The sequence below is a fragment of the Rhineura floridana genome, chromosome 2 (genome assembly GCF_030035675.1).
Source record: "Rhineura floridana isolate rRhiFlo1 chromosome 2, rRhiFlo1.hap2, whole genome shotgun sequence".
Classification (NCBI taxonomy): Eukaryota; Metazoa; Chordata; class Lepidosauria; order Squamata; family Rhineuridae; genus Rhineura; species Rhineura floridana.
In genome coordinates this window covers 204,411,294-204,431,425 of record NC_084481.1, presented here as the reverse complement: position 1 = coordinate 204,431,425, position 20,132 = coordinate 204,411,294, and the positions used below count along the sequence as shown (strand labels likewise).

The 20,132-nt window shown below is 40.6% G+C and overlaps 1 protein-coding gene across 6 annotated transcripts in view; it reads left to right on the top strand.

Moving 5' to 3' along the window:
- EFCAB11 (EF-hand calcium binding domain 11) overlaps nt 1–20,132 on the top strand; it is a 55,782-nt gene that overhangs the window by 23,459 nt on the left and 12,191 nt on the right. The window contains exon 6 of one of the 6 annotated variants that reach the window (XM_061611936.1): nt 1,440–1,762. The exons of the other annotated variants lie outside the window; for them this stretch is intronic. Within the exon in view, the coding sequence (XP_061467920.1) occupies nt 1,440–1,539 (100 nt within the window). The 3' untranslated portion in view covers nt 1,540–1,762. Of the gene's footprint in view, nt 1–1,439; nt 1,763–20,132 lie in introns of those variants that run through there. 6 annotated transcript variants of the gene reach the window in all.

Here is a 20,132-nt window from a genome sequence, read left to right as displayed (position 1 = left end):
TATTGCTTTTTTGGCAAGAGTGGTAATGTGGTAGGGGTCTCTTAAGGTCCAGAGGGACAACCATGGTGCTTTGTTACACAACTAGAAAAGGATGCTGGGTCACTCCTGTCATTACTTCTTGAAGGAAAGAGAAAGGAGAGGAAGAGAAGGAAAAATGGTGGATGATAGAGTGAGGAGTAAAGCAGTTTCCGTGCGCTCAATGTACATGTTTATATGTGTGTTTAATGAAACGTTGATCATTATTGAAAATTCAGAGATTATTTAGGGAGAAAAACATGGAGAGGGCAAGCGTAGATGCTCCAGAGGAAGGAACAAGAAACTGGAAGCATAGTAAATTCAAATGCGATAAGAGCTGGAAGTAGAATAGTACATCTGGGAAAAAGAAAACATTCCAAGATAAATGAAAGTATGCCTTAATGTTATGCGTGTTGCTTAGCAACAAGCAGTAAAAATGGGGTCTAATGTGGTAAAATTAATTCAAGGAAAAAAACTTGTATGTTTATAGTTCTGTAATCAGGTAGGGGTTAAAAGTGAAGAGAAGTGAAGAGAGAATGATGTACACTTGTTGCAACTGTGTGTGCACCACATTCCTTTCTTGCAGCTCCACAAACAGTTTCTTTATCTCCAATAAATGGGCAGACATTGTCCCGTCATCAGGCATCTTCATCTGATAGAGTCTTCGTGCTAAATGGATTTTACTGCTGGCTGTTTTTCTTACGTGCACCTTGTTTAATGCAGTCCATATAAGCCTCGCTGTCGGCTTATCTTGTATATGCAGCAACTGGGAATCATCTACTGCCAAGATGATAAACGCCCTTGTTCTTTCATCCATTCGAATCCATGGAGCCGGTTGCGGTTCCACCAGTGGGTCAGTCACAATCACCTGCCATAAATCTTCCTTAGTAAGGAACGCTTGCATCCTTAATCGCCAACAGGAATAGTTTCGTTCGGTGAACCTTTCCAAAGGCATCCCGGCTGAAAGTGAGACTGCCATGCCTGCAGCCACGTCTCCTGAACGCTTCTGGACACTATTCCGACTTTCTTCCTTGGCAGTGTGGACAAGCTGTGCTTTCTAAGCCTCTGGGCTTGCTGGACTAGATGGGCTGGCTGGGCTAGCTGGGCCCAAAACCCTTGTTGGCAGCGGTGTATTGATTGCGTGTGCCCAGCAGGGTAGAGCAAGTTGAAAGGATACCCACACACAGGCCGTTAATTGTTAAGAGTCTTTTACTGACAGGATTTCGTACAGGAACAGTTACAATACAGATACGAATACTTTCCTTTACTCTCCTAACACCCCCACACCTTGTAGTTTCTTTTTCAAGGCTTTATAGACTGGGTTTGCTCTGTGCCAGCTGCAGCCTCTGCTGTGAGCTGTCCTTGAGCTGCTGCACACCTTAACCCTTTATGTGTCTTTCCTTTCTGTCTTTCTGGAAAACTAGACAGATAGACTCCTCAGCAGCCTACACCTGTTTGGTTGAAGGAATGCTCTCGAAGTGGCACTATCCAACAGATCCCATCCGTAGCGGTCACACTCTTTGAAAGGTCCATCTTGTAAAGGTGCTGTAGCAGATAAAAGAATTATACTAAGGAGACCTGAAAATATTGGGCACATTGAATAGGAAAATGAAGAAGGGAAATGCAAGAGGAGATGGAGAAAGAAGACAGTCAATATAATTGATTTTTTTTCCTTTTTGATATCTAAGGTGAAGAAGATATTGTTACAGAGTGCACAACTTACTGATTTCTTGCCAAGAAATATTGGCAAATCAAAAATGTTTGTTGGAATAAAGAAATGTTTGGAAATATAAAGCATTAAACAAACTAAATGTATTTTTACATATATATTAACCTCTAACTGATAGCAGGAACAAGCTTCCATGAAAAACAACCTGTTCTTTCATGGGGCTTCCTGTGCTGTCCTGTGACATATTATTGAATACAGTTGGAGAGGAGATGCTTCGACCTGACAGATCGCTGATTTGACCATTATGGCAATCCCTTTGTTTCTTTATTTTGCTTTCTATAGATTATTCTTGGCTTAGAAGGATAAAGAAAAAGCTATTTCAACTCAGGGGATGGATTAGGCGCAGTATCTGGTCCAGTTCTCATTTTGCAAGGCTTAGTTGTGCCACAGCAGCAGCACATCCCTTCTGGGTGATCAAAATCTTTTTGATCTGTGGCTTGCTGAAAGATCATATACTGCCTTACATGGTCTTAAATATGAATATAGTAGACGGTCTTAAAAAACAATGTTGAAGTCTACCATTTTTCCTTGGCATTGTATATGTTTATTTCTATTTCCTTTTAAACATCATCTTAATAGTAGGAATCTGCACAGATAACAAATTCTGTTTAGCAATGTGTGGGTGATTTTAAGTGTGTTGGTTGAGCTGATATTTATAACTGTGTGCATAGCTCTATTTGTAAAAGAGCCTGAATTCAGGTTAATAACAAACATTTTCAGAACGTTTCTAAGCTTACATTAAATTACAGCACAGACTCTTCACCAAAATGTATACTTTCATTTATCAGTTTCCCATAATGATAAATGAACACTTCCACAACAAGTGGTACAAAGCTCTAAATGAAGAAATGCAAGCTTTATAAATATATGATTAGCAGACTATCAAAATCGGTTTTGTGGTCAATAATTAACCTGTTGTGAGTAGGTCTTCCACTTGAATATGGGGCTTCTAAACTCCCTCCCACCTATAAGCAGTAATCCCTGTGCCCATCTAAAAAAGCCTCCTCCCACAGTGTGGATGCTTTCCAGAGCAGCACCCTTTTGGGATGTGGGGCTCTTGTCTGAACTTGCCCCTTCTCTCATCCATGAGCAGAAGGGCTTTCCATTTGCATCCTGGGAGGGAGGGGAGGTCTCAGCGATATGTTTTGTTTGGTTTTCTGAAACATTCAGATTTACGAACTACAAACCCAATTCATTCAGAGCTGAGCACATTTAAGTCCCATTGATTTCAGATGGAAAAACAGGAGCACATCCATAACTTTTCATTGAAATTTCAGTATTTAAAAGCAGTTGAGTGGTAGTGCCCTTCTTCTGCCTAGGTTTGTGTTATTTTTTTACTTATTAATGCAGTATTGGGAATAAAAATGACAGATTTTAAGCAAGTTCAAGCAGATGCTGAAAGTGTAGATTAATGTAGAGCTATTTCTATCAGTTTTCTGGTTTGTAGCTGCCCGGCACAATTTTCCTTTAATAAACATTAGAGCATGTCACTGTTTATAAAAGCTGCAAATTTTGTGGAACTGCATATGCTGAATATAATATAATGTTCTGTTGCTCCATCTGTTCTTACTAAGACAGCTATGGAAGCAATCTATTATCTAGCCCTATGAAACCCTAAAGCGTTGTTTTATTCTTAAATAGATGGGTGAATCCAATAGATAAGGAGGGGGAAATTATGTTCACTAGGAAAGCATAAACATAGATTTTCAAAATTTAATCCACGATGGGTCTAAGACTATTCTGACCTGCTAAATGTTGGGTTTGTTGGTGATGCAAATTACTTTAAGCAAAGATAATTCTGTTTTATAGAAGATACTTGTACAGTTCAAATTTAAGGTCTGCTCCATCAACAGTGTTGGATAGGATGTATCATTCAAGTGCAGCATTATAGTTGGTGGTTGATATGGGTTGTAATTTTGATAAAAGTTGATAAGTGTAGCTATATTAGAAGCAGCCACCATTTCTAATGGAGTAGTTGCTACTATGAATCGGTGAAATTGGACAAGACTGGAGGTGGGTCACAAGGAGGCTCAATACATACCATGCTACAGGCATTCCAGCCATTGTGGGGCCATCTACACACTACACTGGACTGCCTTCAAGTCAATACTGACTTATGGTGACCCTATGAATAGGGTTTTCATGGTAAGCGGTATTCAGAGGTGGTTTACCATTGCCTTCCTCTGAGGCTGAGAGGCAGTGACTGGCCCAAGGTCACCCAGTGAGCTTCATGGCTGTGTGGGGATTCGAACCCTCGTCTCCCAGGTCGTAGTCCAACACTCTAGCCACTACGCCACATTGGCTTTCTGTAGAGCTATCTACTTAACAACAAATCTGCTGTGGACTACTGGAAACATTTGGCACGCTGGTCACCCAATATAGTATAACCACCATGTAGACAATGTTCTTTAAAATTTTAGAAGAGTTGTATTTTCTGCTTCTGGACTATATTTTGTGAAAAAATGTCAAGTCTCTCAATTTTAAAACCCAGCGTTTATATTATTGTAAATTACTAAATGTTTCTAGAGATTAAATGAACAACTTCAATAGTAGGTGGCAATGTCTGCCCAAGAATGTGCATTTTACTATTACTGTTGTTTTTATTTAACTACTTTTATATAGCTACCCCATAACAGAAGTTCTCTGGGGAAGCTCACGAAAGTAAAATAATAATAATTTTAGCATCTTTAATATTAAAGCTTATATCTCACATACACCTTATGTTAAATATTTTAATAATCCAAATTTCAAATCATTGCTAATCCCTGTTAATTTGGGAATGTGTTAGAAAGAAGAAGCTTGGTATAACAACAAAATAGTCTGAATCATCTTATGTATCTGTAGAATATTTGCTGTGTTGCTGCCAGAAACATACTGCAATTGTTCGATCAAGAGGCTTAGTCTTTACACATTCATCTCCTCTGTCTCCCATCCCTACCTACAGTGTCATCTGTTAAATGAGCATGGTTGTCCTGGCTATCCCCCACAGAATCAGACTTAGGACCACTGATTTGGTTATTGCCAAAGGCTTTAATCCAGAACTTAGCACACAATTGGTAAACAGGTAAGACTAGAGGTTTCACAAGTCTCTAGGTTTCTACACAGCACTCCTAGGCATGGCTACTCAAGCTAAGATATTGGCACAACATTGGACACACACCTAGAAACCCCCTTTAGAAGAGTTGGGTGGGCATATTACTTGCACAGGATCTTTCTCCCAGATTGGGACTGGACAAGCAAGGGGGCACCTCTATGAATAGGCTGGTAAATGGGGTCAGCCTGTTTGCACAGGAGACAGCATGTCCTTGACAACGGAGATGGAGATGCCTCGGCCAGTTCACTCCAGGGCTCCACCTCTGACCGTTCCTCCTGCTCGGAGGGCTCGTCAACTACAGAAGGTGGAACGGATGGGATCAGGAGGCTGGAGATTCTCTGGAGGTGGAGAAAGGGGATGAGCTGCTATTGCTTCTGCCTTTTCTGTGGCTGCTGGCACCTTGGGGCAGGGACTGTCGGCCAGCAGATGAACTGAATTCCTCCCTGCCTTTGCCGGCAACCCTGCTCAAGCCACTGGGCCCCTCCTTTAGATCCCAGCCCTCTCCTTCTTCAGAACAACTCTGCCAAGAGTCCTCCATGGGATTCATGACAATGGTGCACTTTGCTGTCTCTTTTGTGGACTTGCTACTGTGAAAAGTCGATGAAGCTGGAATTATAATTTCCTTCATTAATATGCTTTTGTCTAGCTGGATCATAACATACTAGAAGACTACTGAGGAAAAGCTGTTCAGTAACTGCTGTTAGAGGATTAAATGATGACCATTCCTGTCCCATTTCTCTTATCTCATAATCAAGTTTAAGATGGCACTAGATGGCTCTGTTAGAGTGATTATATATTTGAACTAGAAATTACTTGATCTCTACTTAGATACTGCAGCGTTTAAAGAGAACTCGTTTCTTTCTCTTTAATACTGAATATATTTGTAGCGCTTTAGGGCTTTCGACTTAGATATATTTGTGCTTAAAGTGTACTTCAGTCTAATAAGGACATGTGCTGCAGGGGAAATTTCAAGCTTTTTTATTTACTCTGTTGCTAATAGTATCTTTCAGAATAATTGAATTGCTCTCACAATATGTAGGCATAAAGTAAGGAAATTGGTTCACTCAGGAATGGAATAAAAGGAATTTCACATCAAATACTAACCAGTCAGCTCTATAGGATACAAATTAGATTCTGGGTAGTTTTTATAATAATGACATGAACTGTCATGAAAGAACATCATTTATGGAATACTTTGCCAATGCTTGTAAGACACACCTGCTTTAGCCACTGTTTTGCAGCGATATCACATTATTGAAAGTGCTTTCCAACACAAATCACTTAACTGATATCAGAACCACAACCTCAGTTGCTTGATAGCCATAACAAAGCTCCTGTAAGTAAAGAGTGTATTTTCACGCTCCAGGAGTGTTCAACACCTGTGTGGTACCATTTGAAACTTCAGTATGCTAAAATGTTCTATGCTGTTTAGTTTACCCTAAAATTGCCTGTAGGGATTTACATTCAGAATAAAAAAGTTTCCTTACAGTCCGAGCACCAATCAACTTGCAAGGCGCTCTCTGACATCAGAACATTTGAGCAAATAACAAAAATCTTGCACTACTAATACATTCTAGTATTAAGTGGCCGACTCACTCTCAAATATAACATAGGCTCTTGGCTGATCTGCTTTGATACCAGAGTAAGTCAGAAGGGTCATGGGCATGGCAGAGGATATACTTTGCAGGTTCAGCCCTTGCATCTGCAGATAGGGATTGTTGGTTTTTAGGCAGCAGGCTATCCAATACATACTTACTTGGGAGTAAGTCCCATTGAACCCAATGGAGCTTACTTCTGAGTAGACATTATTGGATTGCGGCCTAAGCTGCCTATGGTAGTGTTCAGCTTTTAGTGGGGTGGGCAGGACTTGTCCTTATTAACTATGTTGGTGGATAGGCATTTTATGTATTTTGTATTGTTTGTTTTTAAATGTCTCTGGTTTTAAATTGCTTTATGTGGTACATTTTATTTATGTCAAGTTGCTTCGAGACACTTTCTTTGTATAAAGCAACTGATAAATGGCATTACTGTTATTAATAACACCTCCTGCCTGAAACCTGGAGACCTGCTACCAGTCAGTGGAGACATTAATGAGCTAGATGGACATTCACACCAGACATTTATTCTACTATTATTCCACTTTGAACAGACATGGCTTTCCCCAAAGAATCCTGGGGAGGGTAGCTGGTGAAGGGTCCTGAGGATTGTTAGGAGACCCCTATTCTCACAGAGCTACAATTTCCGGAGTGGTTCAACAGTCAGTCCCTCTTCCTAGGTAATTCTGAGCATATATTTAGAGCCTTGGTTCCATTCATAGTCTTGCTGTGGTAAACACCATTAACAGATCCTGAAATTCAGATACATATTTTAAAATGTAAGTCATACCACCAACCCAATGGATGGATATAACAAATTTGGGTAGTTACTGAGAATTCAGTTAACAAATTAACAATTATCATGTTTGAAGATCCCATAATGTAAAATGATATAGACAATAAATGGTCAATCATGCAAAATAAATTACTGCTTTACTTGGAACACTAGCATAGAATGTCATCATTACGAAGGTTGTTAAAAAAAACACATCTTGAGTCATTCAAGTTTATGCTGACTTCAAACTGTTCCACATATGCAGAAACATTATTCTGCTATGTATACATGTGTGCAAGAATGCCTTTAATCATGGCAAGTGACTGAAAACACATGTTGTGTGCAGCATTTTAGACTTACATGTATATAACATGTAATGTTATATGGTTATGCCTTCTAAGCAATGCATGAATTTGCTCTTAAGTTTCAGTGGGTGAACTCTGGCTGTTCTTGTTTCTGTCTTCTTGATTCATTATCCAGAAGAATTCAGACATTCAGTTTCCTTAAATATATTGTTGGAACACTGCTATTACAACAGAAAAAAAAGAGAAACCTACATAAAGTTAAAAAAAAAGAAGTCATTTCTGTTCAGCTTTTGAATCCATCCATTTTCCCCACCACAATGTACTGCCTTTTGTATTTAATCTCATCATCTAAAAAACTGGAGAGCACTCCAGACTATTTCTGGGGGTAAGTACTCACAGATCTTGATGATATTATGATAACTTAAATAATTCTTCAGGGGCTTCATCACTCAAAATAGGGCTTTTGAGTGCATGTAATCCTATCAGACCTGTACTATTTTAGTTAACAAAACTATAGTAATCCTCCATGTGATTCTTCTACATTTATTAAGTATTTATCTAGTTTTTCTTAACATCTATGGCTTTGAAGAAGTGAAATTAATAAATACATTGCTAATCTGCAATGCACTACATGAAGCTGATCAACAAAGGAACAAGCACTAGAAGTAGAAAGGACTGGCTGATATATTAGAGGAAAAGGCAGTTTGCTGGAGAAGCTGTCATCCTTCAATCCAAATGGTGGGTCATTTCATCCCCAGCAGGGACTCTGTGCATGAGGTGTCATCTTTACTCTCCTTGTTCAATCAGTATGGCAGTTCTGGCTGTACTGCAGTAGCAGTTTAGATTCCTGTTGAAACTCATTAGGATATGTAGTTTTTTAATATAACTTTCTAATACCTGGTAACCACAAATATGACTTTTAAAAAAAACCAAAATTGGCCCCTACCATTTCCTGTATTCACTAAATGAAACTTTGACTGACTTAAGATCTTCATCTTTAAAATTCCTTGGTATTAAAATTGGTATAATATTCCTCACTTCTGTAACTCTTGTCCCTCCTTATATCAGCCTCCATCAGCAGTAGCCACTATTCCAATTTGCTGTCTCACCTCAGACTTACTTGCACCCAATAAGTTTTCCACTAAAGAAAGGAACAAGACTACAATGCTTGACAGGGCAGAAGCAAAGGGTCAAGAATGACTGTGGGCATCAGCTGATGTTGCAAGATTTATGGCAGAAGAGATTCAAGGTTTGAGACAAATAAAAAAACTCTTCTTATGATTTAAAGACATACCTATCTCTAGACTAAAGTTCCACCCCCACGTATATGAAGGTTATCTTGCCAACTTAACTGGGAATGGACTATTGCTAAATAAGACTGAAAGGAAAATAAGAAGGATGTAACTGGGTAAGTGTAGAAGTGGACTCAAAGAGAGGGAGGAAGGATGGGGCAAGGGGGAAAAAAGAAGCAAAGCCTTCTGAGAGGAAATTTTGTTACTAGCACTCTCCTATCTACTCAGGTACAGACTTTGGGGGGGGGGATTTCCACATGCATTCCTACCATCCTTTGCTCATCTCAGTTGTTAAGCACAAGAACTGAGCCATCTAAATATTTCTCCTCTGGAATTATATCTTAAATTCCAAAGCCTGCCAAACATCATTCATGATTTGGAGCTTCCAGCCAGCACATACTGCTTGCCCAACAGATCAGAGGAAGTGATTAGAAATTTTGAGTGTTCAGACAGTCGTGTGGATGGTATTTTATTGTGGCCATTTGCTTAACAGCGGGCCCAAGCAGTTTCAGCAGAGAATAATTGTATAGTAATGGATGTTGAACAAGCACTAGACAAAGGAAAGCCTTTGGTCCAAAGAGTTTTCTTTCTTAACAGATTAAAAATGTGAAAAATCACACAAAGGAAAGCAGAAGTGGAAAATAAAGTGTGACACTGAAGTTATATCCCTAATGTAAAACGTGAAGTATACAAACTGGGTAGAAAGAATTATGAAAGAGTGGTGCTAGGAAGGATGTTGAAAGCCAGGACCTTCATGGTGGTTTTCTCTCAAATGCTACCAGTTCCCCAAATGGGGTCAGCTAGACAAGCACAGCTGTGTAGCTTCAATGTGTTAATGAGATGGCTGTGTCGGGAAGAGGGGTTTGGATTTTGGGGATGTTTGGGGACAAGCTGAGCTTGTACAAAAGGGCTGACTCCACTTGAACCAGGGTGCAACCAAACCGTTGCCAATTAAAATGAAAAAGGTAGCAGCAGAGCAGCCTTTAAACTGACTGCAGGGATGAAGCTGACAGGAGCTAAAAAGCATCCAGTTTGGAATAAATCCCCTAGGGAGGAGGAGAGAAATGTTGGTGGTTGTTAAAATAGGTTGGGGTAGAACTTGAGACAAGGCGAGTAAGGAGTGATAGGAATAGAAATGTATAAAATTAAGCATGGTGTGGAGAAAGTATATAGGGAGAAGTCGTCCCCCCCATAAGACTAGAACTTGGAGGCATCCAATGAAGCTGAATGCTGGAAGATTCAGGGCAGATGAAAGTACTTCAAACAGCGCATAGTTAAACTATGGAATTTACTCCCACAAGATGAAGTCATGGCAATCTGGATGGCTTTTAAAGAGAATGAGACAAATTTGTGGAGGATAAAGCTACCAATGGCTGCTAGCCATGTTCTACCTCCGCTGTTGGAGGTAGTATCCCCTGGATACCAATTGCTGGGCATTACAAGTAGGGAAAGCACAATTGCCCTTAGGGTTCTGCTTGCAAGCCTCCCAAAAGCATTTGGTTGGCCACTGTGAAAAAATTTGCTGGCCTGGAAAGGCCTTTGGCCTGATACAGCAGAGTTCTTATGTTCTGTTCTTATGGTGTCTTGCCTTGGGAGATCCCTGGCTTAATATGGCAATTATATGGGTGTTAGGCTCTACAGAGAACAAGACAACTGATTCTTCCTTTGTGTTCTTTCAGGATTTAAAACCATATCTTTCAAATATAGTGGGATTTGTGAGGAGTGTGGTTATATCAGTAGGGAAAGGAAGAGGAATAAATTGTTCAAAAGTCTGTTGCTTCTGTTCCATAACTTACCAGATATAGGAGGTATGTAAACAAGCCAACATTATTTGGTTTAAGAACTCATAGGGTGATATGAGGGAAACAGCTGCAGCACTAGGGGACTGAAGAAGACCTGCCCTGGGAGCCAGTATCTGGCATCTGGGTGCTTGCTACTAGCTTCTTTGGGCTGCTGTCTGTCCAGACAGCTGAAGTTCCTGGTAAGTGCTCCAAGGACTGGGACCCCCTGCCTGGCCCCTGCTCCAGAGAGAGGCTGCAGTTAATCTCGCAACCTCTTGGAACAGCTGCTGGCTGGTGAGACATCTGCGGCGGTTTCTGGACCGGGATAGTTTGACCACTGTTGTCCACGCACTGGTAACCTCCAGGCTGGATTACTATAATGCATTCTGTGTGGGGCTGCCCTTGAGGTTGGTCTGGAAGCTGCAGCAGGTGCAAAATGCAGCGGTGAGACTGCTCACTGGGGCAGGGTATCGCCAACATGTCACCCCGCTGCTGAAAGAATTGCACTGGCTGCCCATTTGCTACCAGGCCAAATTTAAGTTTCTAGTTTTGGTGTACAAAGCCCTATACAGCTCAGGACCAGGATACCTGAAAGATGGTCTTACCCCTTGTATACCCAGTCGATCACTGCGCTCTGCAGGTGAGGGCCTCCTGCAGATACCATCTTATCAGGAGGTTCGTTCTGCACAATATAGGAGATGGACCTTTAGTGTGGCGGCAGCTACCCTGTGGAATTCCCTCCCTTTGAATATTAGGCAGGCTCCATCTCTGCTATCTTTTCAGTGCCTTTTGAAGACTTTACTCTTTCAACAAGCCTTTTAGGTTGAGACCTATTCCAGTCTGCATCTGTGTTAGAATTGCTTAATTTGTTTTATAATAATGTTTTTAACCCTTTTTTAAAGTTGTTTTAACACTGTTTTGTTTTAATGTATTTTAAGATCTATTTTTATGATATTTTAAAGTGTTTTTAGCACTTTGTTTGCCGTCCTGGGGTCCTGCTGGGAGGAAGGGCGGGATACAAATTAAATAATAAATAAATAATTAAAATATGCTGAAATCAGTGGACTAAAATTGCTAAAACTCATTGGTTTTAATGCATCTACTCTGAGTAGGACTAGGATTGGATCTCACCACTAGGAAGCTGCCTTATACCACTGGTCCATTTATCTCAGTCTTGTCCACATTGATTTGCAGGAGTTCCCCAGGGTTTTTCCTAGCCCTACCTAGAGATGCTGGGGATTGAACCTGGGAGCCTTTGCATGCTGTCTTCTATCAGACTGTTTGTTGATCTTGCTCAGTGTTGTCTGCTTTGGCTGGGAGTGGCTTTCCAGGGTCTCAGGCAGAGCAGGCCTTTTCTGTTTTCTGCTACCTGATCCTTCTGGACAGAGATGCCATGGATTGAACCTTTTGCATACAAAGCATTCAGGGCCATTTAGCAATGACTTCTTCCTTAAAAATATTTCAGAGAATTCAAGATAAGGGTACATGACTCTCTTTCTACCTATTTTATCTTCACAACAAGATAACAAGGTAGGCTAAGCGGAGAGACTGGCCCAAGGACATCCAGTGAGCTTCCAGTCTCCTGGCTCTTCGTGAAGTACTCTGACCTTTATGCCATTTTGGCTGCATTATGGGAATGGTTGTGCTCAAGAACTGTGTTGAAAATACTGGTGGACGAAGCCCATAGGGTCTGTCTATGCTGCACCAGTTGGTTTCCATTTCCTTCCACTCCCATTTCCTTCCTTCCCCCCACACACCCCCAAAATCTGCTCCAGAGTGTCCCCCAACCCTCCAGAGATAATTTGGAGGGCATAAAGGGGGCTGGACGGGACAAAAGAGGAATAGGAAACTCTGCTGCGCACAGAGAAGTCCCTTGCACCAGCAGAGCGGCAGCATTGGATATGGCATAATTAACAGTTTAGACAGAGACCTTCCTAACTGCTTGAAAACGTTATTCAAAGAGGACTGGAGGAACATAAGGAAGCAGCATTAACTTTTGACGTCTTTCATCTTTATACAAGAAGAGTCAGTATTGATGACAACGAATTTATAAGGCCCATTGACTGTAGGTAATCATTGGTCCAAAGTTGTATTCTTAATTCAGCTTTCATGTGCACTGTTATAAATGAAAGCATGAAGTCTGGAATACCTGTCAGTGTAAAGACACATTGGAGAAACTTTCTCAGTTTCCCAGGAGATAAATTCGCCTTTTTTAAAGACCATACAGGCAAGTGAAAGTCATTATTAATCCTAGGGTGTGACAAGCCATCAGTTGAGTGCCTGTAATTAAACATACGACATTCTTGTATTCCTTACAGGGGTACCTCATTGTCTGCAGACAGTCCAAAAGAGATCATCAGTATGTTGCTGGAGAAATAGTAATAATGGCCAGCATAAATATATCCCCACCATGCAAGGAAAAAAGGATTGCACATTTGTCAACTGACTCTTCTGATTGGAAAAGGGCAGTGAAAATAGATTAGATGACCTTTTAAAATTCGTTTCCATTCCTAATGTTCTGAGAAATAGTGTGTGCTATAATACCAAAATAGGCACAGTATAACTTTATAACAATAGTACATCTAGTATGATTCTGAGAATCAAGCACACCATTTCTATACTTTTAGAAGCAAAAGAAATCTTCCCATGTGATTTAGAAACATGAAATAGAATGTTATGTGGAAGCCTCAAGGAGGTCACAAGCTGGGCAGCATGATGATAGTCATCCTTGTTTGTTTGCCTGTATCACAGTATCCAGGAACACACTGAGCATACAGGTGAATTTTGCCTATCATGGCTAATAATCATAATAGACTATGCTTGCACTTACCTAATAATTTATATAAATTTTTATAATCTAGCTGCATTAGGACTTAACACTAAATTGTGATTTGGTGCTATGTGAATAAGCTTTGTGCTCATGTGCTTCCTCAGGTGTGGCTATGAGAAGATCAGAAGTCTTTGCTTCTGTTTTCAACTAAACATGACTTATCATTATGTCTAAACAAGAATAAGTTCTATTGTTTTGTATTGTTTGCCCAAACAAGCAAACTTCAGACTGTGGTTTATGATCTTCGCTTGTTTGGATTAACCAGTACTTAAGACTAATTGCAGTTACCATTTCAGATATAATGACAAACTGTGGTTATTTGAAAAATGCTTCAAATCTCTTCCTTGTGGCTGTATCAGAGAGCACAGAGAATGGCATAGCAGCAGGGTGGAAGACATAACACTAGACTATGGTTTAGTGTTACATCTGAACCAGGTTGATATGTCTGTAATTCAAGGATTTTCTAATTCATGCAAACAAGGATGTATTTCTTTAGCCAGATATCTTTGCTCTAGCAGCCCCTACCCTGCTGGTATACCAAATATAAAGCTCCTCTAATTAAATTTAGGGCCGAGCTAAAAGAGGGACAGAGTTATTTTGTAAACATTTTTGTCAATGCATGTGACAAAGCCCTACATTCTAATTTAGCTCAATAATGCTAGCTAGCTTGACCTTGCATTGTCTCCAAATACACATTCTTCATTTAAACCCTTTTATACAATGGTTCCGTGGTCTGAATTGGCTGTCTTGTAATGTAAATTCAGAGTCATTGTTATTATGTGCCTTCATGCCAATTATGACTTATGGTGACCCTATGAATCTGTGACCTCCAATAGCATCTGTCATAAACCACCCTGTTCAGATTTTGTAAGTTCAGGTCTATGGCTTCCTTAATGGAATTAATCCATCTCTTGTTTGGCCTTACTCTTTTTCTATTCCTTTCTGTTTTTCCCAGCATTATTGTCTTTTCTAGTGAATCAGGTCTTCTCATTATGTGTCAAAAGTATGATAACCTCCGTTTCATCATCTTAGCTTCTAGTGATAGCTCTGGTTTAATTTGCTCTAACACCCAAGTATTTGTCTTTTTCACAGTCCATGGTATATGCAAAGCTCTCCGCCAACATTCATTCATTCATTGGCAATCATTCGTGGCCGAGTAAGATTGTCTTCCAAGATAAGGTCTTTAACAGTGGGTCTGTAAATGACTGTGGAGGCCAATTCTGGATCCACACAGCCTCCCACAGTGAGGACATAGGTTTCCAGATGGAAGATGGTCGCAATGAGGATTTGTTTGTGTCCCGTTCAGAGCGGGATCCACAAGGCTGAGACACAGGTGCAATTAACTCTTGTTTTATTAAAGTAATGGATACTTCAAAAGCAGCGCGCTTCATAAGAATCTCTACACTAGCTCACTAGAATTCCCTAACTACACTCTAAACATGATCTGCAATGTGTGAAGGAAGTCGACTCAGCAGCTTAAACCGGAAAGCTGCCGTCTTAAGTAGGGAAAGTCTTTGATCGTAATCTCGACTCCTGCGCAAGTCCGACCTCTGTCCTGTCCGTTTCTCACGGCATTGCAAGCGGGGGGGCGTGCCTCCAGCGGCTCATCCGAAAGAACCGGCTCCTTAGCAACAGGCTCTAGGTTGGGGGGCGGAGACGCACTTGGAGGCTCCCTCGAGCCTCTCGGTGAAGAGCAAGTTAACGCACGCTCAGAGGCAACCTCCGACGGCTCCACTGATCTATCTGGGGGTGGCGCGCTCTCTTCTTCGGATATCGTGCCTTCCGTGGGAATTGACCCAAACTCAGCCTCACACTCCCTCCCAAGGTCTTGTTGAGACTCTACCACTCCTGCGTCTTCGCGCCTTCTGGCAGCTGGGGAGTCTGGAGCTCATGTCTTCCCTCTACCAAGCCCTTGCGGGTGAGCAGAGGCTCAACAGTTTGACGTGCCTTCCGCTTAGCTTGTTTGTCCCGTTTGCCCTGTATTCGTGCTTCTTCAAAGTCCACAGCACCTTTGATAATAGCCGACCTCCATTTGGGACGTTCATGGGCCAAGGCTTCCCAGTTGTCGATGTTCATGTTAAAAAAATTTAGATTCGCTTTAAGAACAACTTTAAACCTCTTTTGCTGTCCACCGATGTTCTGTTTTCCATCCTTAAGTTGGGAGTAAAGCAGCTGCTTTGGAAGACGGTGATTAGGCATCTGAACAACATGGCCAGTCCAGCGAAGTTGATGTTGAAGGATCATTGTTTCAACATTGGTAGTCTTTGCTTCTTCCAAAACGCTAACATTAGTCCGTCTGTCTTCCCAAGTAATTTGCAGAATTTTCCGGAAGCAGCTTTTGTGGAATCTTTCAAGAAGTTGGGAGTGGCGTTTATAAATGGCCCATGTTTCACAGGCATACAGTAAGGTCGGTAGTACAATGGCTTTGTAAATAAGCAGTTTGGTCTCCCTGCGAATATCCCAATCCTCGAACACTCTACGCTTCATTCGGGAGAATGCGGCACGCAGAGAGCTCAGACAATATTGAATTTCAGCATCAGTGTCAGCTTTTACAGAGAGATGGCTGCCGAGATAGGGGAAGTGATCAACGTTCTCCAACATCACACCATTAAGCTGGATCGATGATGCTACAGAGGGACTAGTTCACACCCGTTGATGAAGCACTTTGGTTTTTTTAATATTAAGTGAGAGCCCAAGCTTTCCATATGCTTCTGCGAAGACATTTACGATAGTTTCAAGATCTTTCTCTGAATGAGCAGAGATTACATTATCATCGGCATATTGAAGTTCTACGACAGAAGTTGACATTACCTTACTTTTTGCTTTCAGCCTAGTGAGATTAAAAAGCTTTCCATCTGTTTGATATATGATTTCCACACCAGTAGGAAGTTTCCCCTCAATAAGGTGTAGAATCATAGCAATGAAGATAGCAAATAAGGTAGGAGCAATGACGCATCCCTTTTTTATGCCTGATCTGACTCTGAATAGATCGCTCTGAAAGCCATCGTTGTCCAAAATTGTTGCTGTCATGTTATCATGAAGGAGTCGCAAAATATTCACAAATTTATCAGGGCATCCAGTTTTCAGAAGGATGGTCCAGAGAGTGGTTCGATTCACAGTGTCAAAGGCCTTAGTCAGATCAATAAACGCCATATATAAAGGTCGATTCTGCTCCTGGCATTTTTCTTGAAGCTGTCGTGCAGTGAGGATCATGTCCACTGTCCCCCTGGAAGGGTGGAAACCATTTTGAGATTCAGGGAGGACATCTTCTGAGATCGGCAGGAGGCGATTTCTTCAAATGAGTTGATTTTCCTCTTATCTCCTTTTTTCACTGTCCAACTTTCACATCCATACATAGAGATCGGGAATACCATGGTCTGTATGATCCTGACTTTAGTGTGCAGTGATACATCTTTACATTTGAGGACCTTTTCTAGTTCTCTCATAGCTGCCCTCCCCAGTCCTAGCTTTCTTCTGATTTCTTGACTGTTGTCTCCATTTTGGTTCATGACTGCCAAGGTATTGATAATCCTTGAGAAGTTCAATGTCCTCGTTGTCAACTTTAAAGTTACATGAATCTTCTGTTGTCATTACTTTAGTCTTCTTGACATTCAGCTATAGTCCTGTTTTTGTGCTTTCCTCTTTAACTTTCATCAGCATTCATTTCAAATCATTACTGGTTTCTGCTAGTAGTATGGTATTGTCTGTATTTCTTAATATTTCTCCCTCCAATTTTCACACTTCTTTCAGCTTGGTCTAATTCCACTTTCCATATGATATGTTCTGTGTATTGTTGTTGTTGTTATGTGCCTTCAAGCCAATTACCACTTATGGTGACCCTATGAATCAGTGACCTCATTTTAGCATGTGTTTTAAATTGTTTTTATATTGTTTTAAATTTTAAAATATGTGTTTTAAATTGTATATTTGTTTTAATGTTTTTGATTGCTGTAAACCGCCCAGAGAGTTTCGGCTATGGGGCGGTACACAAGTGCAATAAAATAAATAAATAAATAAATAAATAAAATAAAAGCATCTGTCATGAACCACCCTGTTCAGATCTTGTAAGTTCAGGTCTGTGGCTTCCTTTATGGAATCAATCCATCTCTTGTTAGGCCTTCCTCTTTTCCTACTCCCTTCCTTTTTTCCCAGCATTATTGTCTTCTCTAGTGAATCATGTCTTCTCATGATGTGTCCAAAGTATGATAACCTCAGTTTCATCATTTTAGCTTCTAGTAACAGTTCTGGTTTAATTTGTTCAAACACCCAATTATTTGTCTTTTTCACAGTCCATGGTATGCGCAAAGCTCTCTTCCAACACCACATTTCAAATGAGTTCATTTTTCTCTTATCTGCTTTTTTCACTGTCCAACTTTCACATCCATACCTAGAGATCGGGAATACCATGGTCTGAATGATCCTGACTTTAGTGTTCAGTGATACATCTTTGTATTTGAGGACCTTTTCTAGTTCTCTCATAGCGACCCTCCCCAGTCCTAGCCTTCTTCTGATTTCTTGACTATTGTCGCTATTTTGGTTAATGACTGCGCCGAGGTATTGATAATTCTTGACAAGTTCAATGTTCTCATAGTCAACTTTAAAGTTACATAAATCTGTTGTCATTACTTTAGTCTTTTTGGCATTTAGCTGTAGTCCTGCCTTTTGTGCTTTCCTCTTTAACTTACATCAGCATTCATTTCAAATCATTACTTGTTTCTGCTAAGAGTATGGTATCGTCTGCATATCTTAAATTATTGATATTTCTCCCTCCGATTTTCACACCTCCTTCATCCTGGTCCAGTCCTGCTTTCCATATGATACGTTCTGCATATAGATTAAACAAATAGGGTGATAAAATACAAACCCTGTCTCACACCCTTTCTGATTGGGAACCAATTGGTTTCTCCATATTCTGTCCTTACAGTAGCTTGTTGTCCAGAGTATAGATTTGGCATCAGGACAATCAAATGCTGTGGCACCCCCATTGCTTTTAAAGCATTCCATAGCTTTTCATGATCTACACAATCAAAGGCTTTGCTGTAATCTATAAAGCACAGGATGATTTCCTTCTGAAATTCCTTGGTCCGTTCCATTATCCAATGTATGTTTGTGATATGATCTCTGGTACCACTTCCCTTTCTAAATCCAGCTTGGACATCTGGCATTTCTCGCTCCATATATGGTAAGAGCCTTTGCTGTAGAATCTTGAGCGTTACTTTACTTTCATGGGATATTAAGGCAATAGTTAGACAATTACTGCATTCCCTGGGATGCCCTTTCTTTGGAATTGGGATGTATATTGAACGCTTCCAGTCTGTGGGCCATTGTTAATTTTTCCATATTTTTTGACAAACCTTTGTCAAATTTGGACAGATTCATTCTTAGTAACTTGTAGCAACTCTATTGGTATGTCATCTGTTCCTGGTGATTTGTTTCTTCCAAGTATTTTAAGAGCAGTTTCCACCTCACATTCTAAAATTTCTGGTTCTTCATCATACGGTTCCTCCATGAATGAATCTATCATCCTGGCATCTCTTTTATAGAGTTCTTCAGTGTATTGCTTCCATCTTCCTTTTATTTCATCTCGGTCAGTCAGTGTGTATTCCCCTGTTTATTATTCAACATCCCTATTCATGGTTTAAATTGCCCTTTAATTTCTCTAATCTTTTGGAATAGGGCTCTTGTTGTACCCTTTTTGTTGTCCTCTTCTATTTCTAGACAATAACTATTGTAATAGTTCTCTTTGTCCCTACGTACTAGTCGCTGTATTGTTGCATTTAGGGTTTTAACCATGTTTCTGTCTCCTTTTGCTTTTGCTTTCCTTCTCTCTTTAACTATTTTAAGAGTTTCTTCCCTCATCCATTAAGGTCTTTCTCTCTTTTTAACTAGAGGTATTGTCTTTTTGCATTCTTCCCTGATAATGTCTCTGACTTTACTCCGTAGTTCTTCTGATTCTCTATCAACTAAGTTTAAAGCCTCAAAGCTATTCCTTATTTGATCTTTATATTCTTCTGGGTTGTTATTTAAATTGTATTTTGGTATTATGATTGCTTTGTTGTTGTTCTTTAGCTTTACTCTGATTTTCGATACAATCAGTTCATGATCTGTACTGCAGTCTGCTCCTGGTCTTGTTTTCGCAGAAAGTATGGAACTTCTCCATCTTCTGCTACCAATTATATAATCAATTTGATTCCTATATTGACCATTAAGGTGTGCATCTTAGAGGGGGCTGAGTCATTAGGGAGATGAAATTAGCATCTTGGTAATCTTCTAGATGGCTGTAGGAATCACTGACATGAAACCTAATTGGCCATTATTTTCTGATAGTGGGAGTTATAATGATCAGCAGTGGGATCCTCTTCTGAGGAGATCTTCTCTTGAACTGGCCCTGACAGGAAGTGGTTGAACGTGACAAGGATGCAGAGCTGCCTTATAAGGCGGATCAGGGAATAGGGATTCAACTTGTGCTGGATGGGGTTACACTCCCCCTGAAATCACAGGTTCGCAGTTTGGGGGTGCTCCTGGACTCGGCTCTGAACCTGGAGGTGCAGGTCTCTGCTGTGGCCGGGAGTGCCTTCGCTAAATTAAGATTGGTGCGCCAACTGCGTCCGTTCCTTGATCTGTCAGACTTGACCACGGTGACACATGGCTTAGTGGCATCCCGTTTAGACTACTGTAACGCACTCTACGTGGGGCTGCCCTTGAAGACTGCTCGG